Source organism: Macaca fascicularis, chromosome 7 (assembly GCF_037993035.2).
Source record: "Macaca fascicularis isolate 582-1 chromosome 7, T2T-MFA8v1.1".
Taxonomy (NCBI): Eukaryota; Metazoa; Chordata; class Mammalia; order Primates; family Cercopithecidae; genus Macaca; species Macaca fascicularis.
In genome coordinates this window covers 122610929-122623075 of record NC_088381.1, presented here as the reverse complement: position 1 = coordinate 122623075, position 12147 = coordinate 122610929, and the positions used below count along the sequence as shown (strand labels likewise).

At 47.4% G+C, this 12147-nt stretch overlaps 1 protein-coding gene across 10 annotated transcripts in view; it reads right to left on the bottom strand.

The window, feature by feature from the left end:
- SAMD4A (sterile alpha motif domain containing 4A) overlaps positions 1-12147 on the bottom strand; it is a 229228-nt gene that overhangs the window by 28978 nt on the left and 188103 nt on the right. For all 10 annotated transcript variants that reach the window (XM_005561296.5, XM_073997422.1, XM_015453805.3 and 7 more), the window contains 2 exons: positions 11380-11466; positions 3374-3707 (listed from right to left, as the gene is read on the bottom strand). In XM_005561296.5, the coding sequence (XP_005561353.3) occupies positions 3374-3707; positions 11380-11466 (421 nt within the window). The remainder of the gene's footprint in view (positions 1-3373; positions 3708-11379; positions 11467-12147) is intronic.

Genomic DNA, 12147 nt, shown 5'->3' with positions numbered 1-12147 from the left:
TGTGTGAGGGGCTTCAAAAGCATCCAAGACCCTGACACTGTCAGAGAGAGCAGCCTCCGTGATTTTATGAATGAGCGCGCACCCTTCGCCAGGTGCAGAGGCAGTGGCGTTTGTGTTTGGAGGAACGAGCTGGCACCTCCTGGAGACGGGGAGGTGTGTGGGTGTGCACATGTGCAGGAGGCCTGCTACTCACTCCTCGGAGGGTTGCTTTCTCAGAGTGATATGCACATTTATGCACACATAGGCGCAGGCTCACCTACACACTCAAGTCAGTGCTAATGAGGATGGAGCAGAGTTAGTCTGCGGGTAGAGTACACACACGCACTGGCTTTTTCACCGCTACGTTACTGTGGCCCATTCTGGTCTCATCATAGAGGTGACGATTCCCCAACTTTCTTAGTAGTGTTTACAGGGCCAGGGTGGAGATGGGTGGACAAAAGGAGTCAACCAGAGAGTAAAAGATGCCTGACACTCAAGAAGACCAAGCTTCAAACCTGGCATCATACTTCATTCCTCCCTGTCCCTAACCCTGCATGGCCGTTTGGTCACACAATCCCATTTATTTCTTGCCTTTGCACGTAGACTTTCAGTATAACAATGTTTGTCATAACAAAACCTTGTAAACCACCTCACTGCCTATTCATTGGGACTTTGTTAAATACATTACGGTTTATGCATACAGTGGAATAGTATGCCACCTTTAAAAAAACTTTGAGATGGTGCTATTTGTATTGATAGAAATATTGTAAGTATATATACTTTTAAAATTTTATTCTTTTTTTTTTTGTTTTTGAGAGACAGGGTCTCACTATGTTGCTCAGGCTGATCTTGAACTCCTGGGCTCAAGTGATTCACTTCAGCCTCCCAAAGTGCCGGGATTACAGGCATGAGCCACCGAGCCCGGCTATCGTATTTTTTAAAAACCCATCAGCCTGTAGAAAAGAATGTAAATAAGGTCTGCGTGCGTATAAAAGTGAATATTCATGTGCTTATGTATGATGATGAAGTTTCTGAAAGGATATCCCAAAACTTAATAGTGACTATCCCTGGGAATGAGGATGGCAGGGTTTGGGGTGGGGGCAGGGTGGTTTCCACTTTCCACCATTTGGTTCATTGGAATTGTGTATGCTGAGCGTGAACTGGGGTTACCGTTTCCTTTAAAGTAGTTAAAATATAAAGAAGCAGTGCCATAGCAGTGTGGGTCTCTTAAGAAGTAGGGCAATGTACCGCGTGTTCAGTAGCTGCTCCACTTGGGCTTGGCGGAGCCGTGTCTTCACCCATGGGGAAATCTGTTCTAATCCAACACAGCTAAGGGGTGGGTGGGGGAGAGTGAGGGCCCACCCTGGCCATCAAGCTCCAAGGGAAGCTGTGAGTCATCTCTTCCACCAGATTACTATGAATTTAAGCCTTTTTTTTAGGACATGCCTTAAGGTGGGTGGTGGAAGGGTGGGAGTTGCTCTTACTGCAAACTGGGTTTTTTAAAATGGTCTGAAATATTGGACAATAACAGAGAAAAAATTGTTTTCCCCTTCCAAAGGAAAAGTGCTGGCATTACCACATGTTAGAAAATAATCAAGATGTCTTATAAGACACCAGATCAAGCATAAATTATTCTAATGGTGGATATTTTCGAGGATATGGAAATAAGGGTCTGCCCCAGAAAAGGCAGAGGGTAGCCCAGGTAGAAAGGGGCACTCTTACCCAAAGGACCACGCTGTGGATTCTACCCTCCCCGACAGGCGTGCACCCAGCATGTATGCTTGGATGGTCTTTGGGAAGGCCTAACTTTAGATACTGGTGTCATCGCTCAAGTTTTGCACCACCTACTTATGAGGCATCTACTGTAAGCACTGTGCTACAAGCAGGGTATTGAGTAGCTATTAAAAGTGGTCTGACTGTGCTGCAGACTAATGAAGATACAGTCAAGCAAACAGGCAATTACAGTCTAGTGTGAACTGGGCTAAGACAAGGAAAGTAAATTGGGACGTGGGGCAGGTGAGAGGGGGTACCTCACCCAGCCCAGTGGATTAGCAGGCTTCCTGGAGCATGTAAGGACTTGGCTAAGACCTGGAGAAGGAGGCATGACCCAGGTGAAGGGAATGGGGTGAGGAAAAGAGTGTTATAGGCAAGGCTGTCCCATGTGGATGTGCAGGCCGTGCACTACACAAGTGCATGCCAAGGTGAGTGCTAGCAGTGCCGTGTCCACCCAGACAGGGCACCATCTTGTAATTCACATGAAGGATGAAGGCTTTGTATAAACTAGTAGGGGCCTAGGTTCTAGGCAGAGGGGAGATATGTACAAAGGCTCAGAAGCCAAGAAAATATGCAAACTTTTGAGAACTCAAAGATATAAAGTCTGAAAGATATAAAGTCTATATCTTTGAGAACTCAAAGACATAGAACTCAAAGATATAAAGAGTATAGAATGGAAGTGGTAAGGGCTGTGGAGGTAACAAGGAGACACCAGATGACATGTGACTCTTTAGGTTTGGATTTTGTCACCTAAGAGCAGAGAGAACCATCACATGAAACTCTACCTTGTTCTATCTTGAGCTGATAAGAAGGCACAGTGGTAACTATGTGCATGATGGAGAGACTGCAGGGTTCAAATTCCAGCCCTGCCATCAGCTGTGTAAGCTCAGGTGGGCTAATTAGCCTGTGTGCCTCAGTTTTCTCCTCTGTAAAATGGGATAACTTGGGGATTAAGTAAGCTCTATAGGTAAAGCATGTGTCTGCTACAGAGGAAAAGTTAAATAAATGCAAGCTATTCGTACTAGAGCATTTCGCACGGCAGGCCAGCCGTGAAGAGAGAATATAAACACAGACACGGGAGAATGAGAACAAAACAGTTCCATGCTGGGAATTCTCCAAACCCTGGCCACATCTGAGAACACTTTCAGTGGTGACGAGAGGCCACTGCTAAGGCTGGCATCTTTCTACACAGGGAGATCTTTGGGCTCTGGCTAAAGGCGTCTGTGCCCCTTCAGTTTGTCACTCATTTTCTGCCACTTTTGCTTTGGGGAGAGGGTGAGATGCTGAGTGAATGGTTTGTTCCCGAAATCATCTTTTTCTGAGTCCTTCCCACCTTCCTCCCGCAAGGGTCCACTGGCCCAATGAGCACTGTCATAAAAGGGCTGGCATCCCCTGGTCTGAGGGATTTGGGAGAGAAAGGAGCCGGGATTAAGGAGTAGGTGTCCGGGGGTCACAAAAGGCTTAACCTCTCTGAGCTGCACGTTCCCTATCTGTAAGATGGAGCTAATGATGTCTACTTGGACAGGGAATTTATCCAGCACCCAGGGGAAGCCCCCAGGAGCCTGTCGCTCTGGTTAGTGGGATCCGAGAAGAAAAAAGAAATGGGCACATCGGGCTCTACCTTTCCCCATGACGCGTGTGAACTGCCCGGGGAGGTCCCCCTCCGGCAGGGGGGCGACGGCCAGCTCCCCATCGCAGCTGCTCAGCTGGTGCGGCTGGAGCCCCCCACTGGCCCCGGCCGAGGGGGTGGCCGTGGCGCCAGTGGCTGTGGCCCCATCTTTGCAGTCGGGGCTCTGGCTCTCAGGGCCCATCAGTGAGGGCTGGCGCGGGGCCTGGGGCTCCCGGGGGCGAGCCTCGGGCGTGGTGCTCGGGGAGCCGTAGGCCTTGATGGGAGTCAGGATCATCTGGTGTAGTTCCTGGAGCGGGACGCGCAGGCTGCCCCCCTCGATGATGTCCTGGACGAGGAGAGCAGGAAGACCTCTGTTAGGCTCAGGAATAAGGGTGGTCCACCCCTGTACCTGTCCTCCCCTGCCCTGAGCTCGGGATTCGTGGCTGCTGGTACCCTCATCAGGATGTTTTTGGGAAAAGGGACCACTTTCGTTTCATCATTCTAATATTGGCCCAGGTAGAAAATTGGAAAATACAGACAGGTATAGTGAGGAAAATACACACCATCAGAAAATCCCACTATCTAGAGATGACCACTAAAACAGTTTGGTGCATTTCCTTTTCTGCCTCCCTCGGTGCATTTCTGTAAAATGTGGTTATACATTTTACAGTCACACGCTTTGGAAGCTGTACAACAAAGTTGGGTGACACGATGGCTTTGTGTCCTGTGTATGCTTTGTTCTGGATGAAATAGCCCATTCACACCTTCACTAAGTGCACGGCACAAGCAGCACAGGGTAGCGATTAAGAGCAGAGACTCTGGGTCAGAGGCTGGGGTTTGGATTCTTGCACTCCCATGTGACCCTGGGCAAATGGCTTAACCACTTTGTGCCTCAGTTTCCCTGTGTACAAAATGAGCATATCGTAGCTGCCTCACTGTCTTTAGGGTTCCCCAGGGAGTTGACATCCAGCAACGAGATTACTATACCATGCCAGGGGCTGTGGTATGGGCTGGGGCTGCTGTGAGGGGAAGCTCCTGGAGAGGGTGACACTGGTGCAAGGACCCAAATGAGCATGGGCATGAGGATCCTGGGGAGAAATGCCTCAGGTGGAGGGCACAGCAAGGGCAAAGGCTCTGAGCGGGGAGTGTGAGGAACAGCAAGGAGGCCTGCGATGGAGCAGGTGGGCAATGGTGTCCCGTCAGCCACCTAGGCCTGAGCCTGGAGGCCTTGGGCCGGGGCAGGGATGCTGGAATCTAGTCTAAGATGGGAAACCAGGGAAGGTTTCAAGCAAGGGAGTGCCAAGTTTTACAAGAATCATTCTGGAGAGGAATATATATAGAACTGTAATATAATATATACATGTCTTTATGTGTTGTATAATAACATTGGATCATTCTGCACATATAGTTTGATATACTGGGCACTACTTATTAAAAACAGAAATAAAAGTTGATTCTGATAGATATTTCTCTCTGTGCCAGATGCTCACAGAGGCCCAAACACTGTGGCTTGGAGCATGGCTGGGGCTCGGGAGCCTGGGACCCTGCCTGGCATGGTGGCTGGGATGGGCCCTCTGCAACAAAGCTGCTCCCCCTGTGTTTGTGCACATCAAGGTCTTCCTAGGACCTGGAAAGGACATTGACAATCAGGGCCCTGATTATTTATGAAATATTTAATTTTTCTTTTTTTTTTTCTTTTTGAGACAGAGTCTTACTCTGTTGCCCAGGCTGGAGTGTAGTGGCATGATCTCGGCTCACTGCAACCTCCGCCTCCTAGGTTCAAGTTATTCTCCTGCCTCAGCCTCCTGAATAGCTGCAATTACGGGCACGTGCCACCATGCCCAACTCATTTTTGTATTTTCAGCAGAGACGGGGTTTTACCATGTTGGCCAGGCTGGTCTTGAGCTTCTGACCCCAGGTGATCCACCTGCCTCAGCTTCCCAAAGTGCTGGGAATACAGGCGTGGGCCATCGCACCCGGCCCAAAGTATTTAATTTTCTGAGAGCTCAGAATTGCAAGGACATTTTAAAAAGGCTGATACATAAGTATCCAATCCATTCCTGGGGTCCTCTCTTACACTTGCTTGATGGTGTCAGGGAATGCAAACATATGAAATGTGATAATTTCTGCACCCAAACATTTCCAATCAATCCATCAGAAAAAGGAAAGCTGAGGACGGCAGCCTTGAATGTGCCTGTTTCAACTGTGGGCAGCGAAGAACACCAACAGCCACACCCTGTGGTTGGCAGGAACCTGCTTTGTTTGGCGGGGAGGGGTGGGAAGTGGAGCCTGGATTATGCCTTAGCCTAGTTGGCACGAAGGGTTTATGAAGGAAGTGAAATTTTAATTAGCCACGAGAATTGTCTCTCAAACCTAGCCAGGGCCACTGTTCAGCCTATTTTAGGGGAGAAAGTCCCTTTTTCTCTTTGGAGAGTTTCGCGTCTGCCACCTTCCTTCTACACATGACAGATGTCCCTGCAGCAGTCAGGCATGCTCCTGATCACTCCTTCCCTGCTGCCCACAGTAGACCCGGCCCTTTCCCAGCATCTAGACACCATCATGTGATCGGCTTCCTTGACTTGACCTGGTGATGTGACCAGGGCAGGCACAGGGAGGTGAGCTAGCTGACCCATGGCAGGAGAGCACCTACCACCTTTTCTGATCAGACTGCATGCTAACTAGGGGACCCCTGGATCCTACCTTGAGGTCCTGCCAGTGGCCCAACCAGCCCCTGGGTTGCGGGGGACACTGACCTCCTTGTCTAGCCCCTGACTAAGGAGGGGAAGGGAAAAGAGGGATGAAGCTTCCCTATGAAGAGGGGCTAGGAAAACCATGCTGGGGTGATCACATGGATCCCTGCCGTGCCATCCCATGCAGCTGCTGTCAATGGGATGAGCAAATGCATGCTTGGGACACTCTGTCAACTGCACCAAACCCCTGCCTGCTCTTGTCACATGGCAAGAAGGTTTCTCCAGCTAGTGGTGAGAGGAGATTTTGGATATGTGAAGAGACTTCAAACAGGAAACATATGCATGCTCCATTCAAATCTTATCTGATTCTTCTATTGGAGGCAACCACACCAAAAATCAATCAATCAATAAATGAAAACAAAAATCAAAAAAGAAACCAAAGACATAATGAATAATGTTGGACACTTTCTATAAAATATAACTTCCCAGGAATCATGTAGAATTTTGTTTTTCCCTCATAGACATCAAGCCATTGTCTCAAAGATAACACTTGGCTTACAACCAGTTAGCTCATCCCCGATCAAGCTGGCATCAGTAGCATGGCACTGTGACCATCAGGTCATGTTCCTGACACTTAAAAATGAATTCCTGAACTCAAAACAGAGTGCCCAAATTGAGAAGGAACAGGGAAATGGCCAGAATGGAAATCAATCTAGCACCTTTGACTAACTGTGAGAATTAATTCTCCACATTGACAAAAAAATAAGGAATCCACCCAAGTCTTGACTGATCTCTCATACAGAAAATATAATCCCACATGATAAACACAAAGAGGCACAGTGAAGCTGTTCATTAACTAACGTGCTGTTACAAAGCTGAGGAGCTCCTTTGAGATCAGACAGCGGGAAGTCTGGTCCACCACTGACCATAGCCATCACTCAGGAGACAAGCAGGAAGGAAATTACTTCCTGACTTATACTAGCCCTGGTGTGGCTAACTTGGGCCTCGGAGGAAGGTTGGTTCAGTGCCTTTCCTGGGCATATGACAACAACAAGCTGCAAACCATCTGGAAAAGAGAGTCTTGAGCAGCCGAAGTGTCCCCAGCACTCATGTGGTGTCTCTAACTCCATCCTTTCCTTTGCGTAAGAAGAATTGGGATTCTCGCATAATAGACAGGACTCCTGTATCTAGCGCATTTGTTCTTTCCTCCTCTCATGCACCCATCAGCTGCTGAGCCCTGTCATCAACCAGGCACTGTTATACACTGGGGATATGAAAGCAAATTAAGTCATAATCTTTGCTCTAAGGTGCTTACAGTTTCTGGGACCCACATGGTATGATGGGCATCAGGGCAGGGAGCTGTGGGAACATATAAGAGGGACCCCTGACCACCACTGTATGTTTCAGGAAAGGAGAAACAGCAGGAAAGGAACAAAGGATGAAAGGACGCTATACATGGTCGAGCAGGGCTCATTGAGATGAAGCTCAAGAGCTTTTCCAAGTCCTTAGGAACCAACTTGCTAAGGAGTTTGGACTCACTCGAGTTTCTTTTTCTTAAAATCAGGATACCAGCAGCTCTCCTGATTACCTTAGGAAGTTTGCTGTATGGATTTGGCCAAATCCACCGATAGGGGTGAAACATTTTTAAAAAGTATACAATGTACCTTACTAGTATAAGGCATTATTACCTCGGAAATATTTAGCATTTAATATTAAGTTTCTCTGCTGCTTCTCTGCAGCACTTGATGGAATCGGGGGTCTCAGATCTGAACCCAAGAGGACAAGATCTGGATGTGTCTGAAGAAAAGGCACAGGCTTACAGAGAAGCATTTCCTCCTCCTGTAAGCAGCAATACATGGAAGTGAGGTGAATGCGTGAGTGTGTGTGTGTATTTCCTTCCTCCATGCCAGGGACCCAGGCTCAGAACATGGCTTAGCTTCACGGTTTGAGAGTGAATTGAAAAGCCAGGATGGTGAATAAAACCACGTGGAAACATTTTCATTACTCAAGATAAATGTTGAAAAATCTGCTCCAGTGACCATTCTAATTTCCCTTTTCCACCATATACCTTGAGAAGTCTACAATGCTATACCCCATGGCCCCTCACCCGTTCACACCAACTGGTTCACAGGCTTCTGCTTCTGTTTCCTCCCATTCCCCTGAAACCCGTATCATCACGGCACAGTGACCTGCTGAGGGCCAGTTTCAGAGGACAGTGTTTCGTCTCCATTGTATGTGACACTTCCATGGCACCTGGCGGGATTCCTTCCTTCAAACCCTCCCGACCCTCTGGGCGAGCACAGCCCGTATTATTGCTCAGCCCCTCCATATCTTACAGTGCTCCTAAGGGCCTGTGCACGCTCTTGACACACACTTCCCGGGAGCACCTATTATCAGTTACACTCAGACGACGCACAATCGGTCCTTTCAAACCTTGTGGGCCTCCTGGACTGTAGGCCTGCTCTCTGGCCACTGACTTGCCACTTCCACTTGGGTGTCTCACAGGCACCTCACACTCAACCCTTCCCATGGACCTCCATTTCCTGCCCCTACTTCTCCTATCTTTTCTGTCCCCAAATGCTGTGACACTCAAACCCAAGCCTCGTCACAATCACTGGACTCCCTCTAAATGATCTCTATCCTCCTCCTCTTCTTTATCTTTTCTGTCCCCAAATGCTGTGACACTCAAACCCAAGCCTCGTCACAATCACTGGACTCCCTCTAAATGATCTCTATCCTCCTCCTTCATCCTCACTGCCTCTATTTTGGTTCAAGGTCCCATCAAGACTTGCTATAGTTTCCTAATGAGCTTCCCGGCCAGCATCCTGCTCTTCTGAAGGCTTTACACCTCATCACTGCACAGTGGTCTATTTCACCTCAGGAAGCTTCCCCACCTGCTATGGTGATGACGTCAATCAGACTGGGTTATGGGATAATATGGTGCCATATCTAACTGTCCCAATGCACGCCCCCAGCTCCCCATGGTAGGAGCCATGTATGACTCACGGTTAACCTCCAGTGGATGGGGCAAATTGTGTCCCAGGCAGCTGCTTGATAAGGGTTCAGTAACTGAACAAAAGAGCTCTGCACACAGAGCTCAGACAGCCACCACTGATTATGAACTAACTATGGGCGGGGCCCCAGCTATCTCCTTAGAAATCTATGTGAGGTAAGAATACGGGAAGCAGGCAGGGGCAGATGACTCTTTTCCCAACAGCATCATCAGCCCAACGGTGTCTGGGAATGCCTGAGAAATGGCTGATTTGAGTCTGCCACTGGTGCCGTCAGTGGTAACAGGTTACAAACAACTCACTCCCTTGCAAAGCAAGAGTTAGGGGTTCCAGAGAAGAGAGGAGGGCCAGGAGATGAGTCCTCAGTGGATGCCTGAGAGAGATTCCCTCCCGCCCCAGCTCATCAGCTTAGGCAGGGACAACACACCGGATGTCCAAACATTCGGGTATTCTGACTCAGGCTCAACCCAGTCATCTGACACACATCAGCTCTCCTCTCTCAAAGAAGTCAGACTCGATAAACTCCATTTCTTTCCACTTGACCACTGGCTGCCATCACACTCTGCTCTGTAGGTGGCACCTTTTAACTTTCCCATTCCAGCGAACAGGGGAGTCACTATTATTCTAGGTGCAAAATCTGGGACACAGAAAACATCACTGACTTATCAAAGGCTAGATGGAAAGTCAATGGCATGTCGGGGTCACCCTTGCTACTGGGCTGCCAGAGTGTTCCCCGTGCTGACTTCTGCCAGGCTGCAGGGAATAAAGCTAACAGGAATTTGTCTCCCAGGTGGGTGCGCTTTCCCAGTGATGGAGGATATGAATGAATCCTCAAGGCTGCTCCAGAAAGAAGGGAAAAAATCACTCTTTTACCATAACACTTAGCAATCAAATCCTTATGCAAAATGTTTTCTGCACTTTCTAACAAAGGAAGAGTAAATTGGCCTTTTGAATGTTCCCCCAAAGAGAATGGTTTCTCAATTTAAAAATGGCAATAGTCACTTAGACAAACTGCTTTCTAAAGTAGTATAAAATTAAAAACAACAACAAATAAACCTCAGGTTCAATTGGATATCTCACTTGTAATCTGTAATTCACTTTAAGTAAGAAGAGGTCTTTAATCACGGATGTGCATGTGAGAAGCCTCTGTCTGTCTATCTGGCCAGAGGTTTAAAAGAAACATTCCTTACAAAGTTATATATGTATATTCTGTAAATATATACAACATATATGCATTGAATAGAACTTTATATAGTCTATATGAAATTATACACACACGTCTTTGTGCATCCGCTGAAAAATTACCACTCCATTAAATGTTTATGTGCTCACAAAATTTGCTTTATCCCTACCTCCGTCAACACTCTGTCCCTTCCAAAATCCAAAAGCTCCCTAGAATTACTAGAAGAGGTTACCTCTAAAGCTCTGCAGGCTGCAAATAGCCACAGAACTTCCCACCCACCACTCCTGCCTCCCAGTACTCATGCATAAGAATGCCAGCCCTGAGGCAGAGGCAATGCTGGTTCACTTGTGTGAGGCACGGGGCTTGCCCTCCTTGGGATCTTAGATGAAATCTTGTCGTCATTAAGTCCTAAAAATGACATTGTTACCAGGGCAGCATCCAGACACAAAGGTAAGAAGAGGACCTGTGTAGGCAGCAAACAAAATGGGACAGTAGGCAGCTGATCACTGCTTTTAACGTTGGAATAAACTTTTTTCAGCATTTAGCATTTTTGAGATGGTTCCTATCAGAGTCACAGGGACCAACTCTGTTGTTAAGTTAAAGCCTGAAATGATTCTCTTGAGAGCCAACTATGTCTGCCTGCCAAATGCTTCTGACCGCCTCTATCTGCAGCGTACCTGTTAGTATCACCACTCGGGGGCAGCTTTTCTCAAAACAGACCCTCCCCTGGGAGGACAGTGAGACCAAAGCACACTGCGCATGCCCTGCCCTGTTTTGCCAAGATTTCAGCGTCTGATTGTGAACTGGTCACCTCACTGATCTCTACAAATGTATACGAGGCAGAGACACAAATGCATATAAAAAGGGTGCATTTGAAAGCACTTCATCAGGGCTCTGGGACAGCTGGGCAAGGCAGCCTGGGCCCAGGGAATAAGCGCACTGAGGCATCAGCTTCCAAAGAAGCACGTGCAACCGGGAGGTTTCACTTCAAAATCATTCTGTTTTCTCTGACTTTGGGAAGGAAACCGCATGATATGCTCTAGCAGGTCTGTCGATGACACTTCCAATGGAGAATTTTCCTTAGTCTACTTTCCCATAACAAAAGTGGAAATGTTCCCTCATCCAATAACTTACCCTTTCCAAAGACTTCAGGAGATTTTGTCTTTCTTTGAGCTTCTGAATACTGATGACAATTTTGTGTCTTGCACCTTTGGTAACATTCTGTAATTAAACAACAAGTTACATTTAAATGTATATTTAAAAACATATTTTTAAGAATCAGCTTACAGGTTCTTGGAGGCTTTTACTGTCTTCTTTGTTCCTCTATTTTCACGGGCTCATCAATATCCACTTACCTCTTGCATTAGTACCCATCGTCATAAACCTCTTCTTACTAAATATTATTATTATTTGTTGAGACAGAGTCTCACTCTAGTTGCTCAGGCTAGAGTGCAGTGGCGCCATCTTAGCTCATCGCAACCTTCACCTCCTGGGCTCAGGTGATTCTCTAACCTCAGTCTCCCAAGTAGCTAGGACTATAGGCCGCCACACCTGGCTAATTTTTGTATTTTTAGTAGACAGGGGGTTTCGCCATGTTGCCCAGGCTGGTCTCAAACTCCTGGGCTCAAGCGATCTTCCCGCCTCAGCCTCCCAAAGTGCTAGAATTATAGGTGTGAGCCACTGTGCCTGGCCATCTTCTTAATTCTAAATCCATCTGGCTACACATTTGCCTGTGTCTTTTGACCATACTTTTTATCTGTATTTGTATCTTTCTGTATCTTAGAGAGAGATGCGGAACGGCCAATTATTCTACTCAGCATGAAATTTCTTCACAGTCTTAGAAGATAATTTTTAAGTCATGCACTCTTCCTTTTCTCCAGGCTTTATAATTTCAGTCCCCCT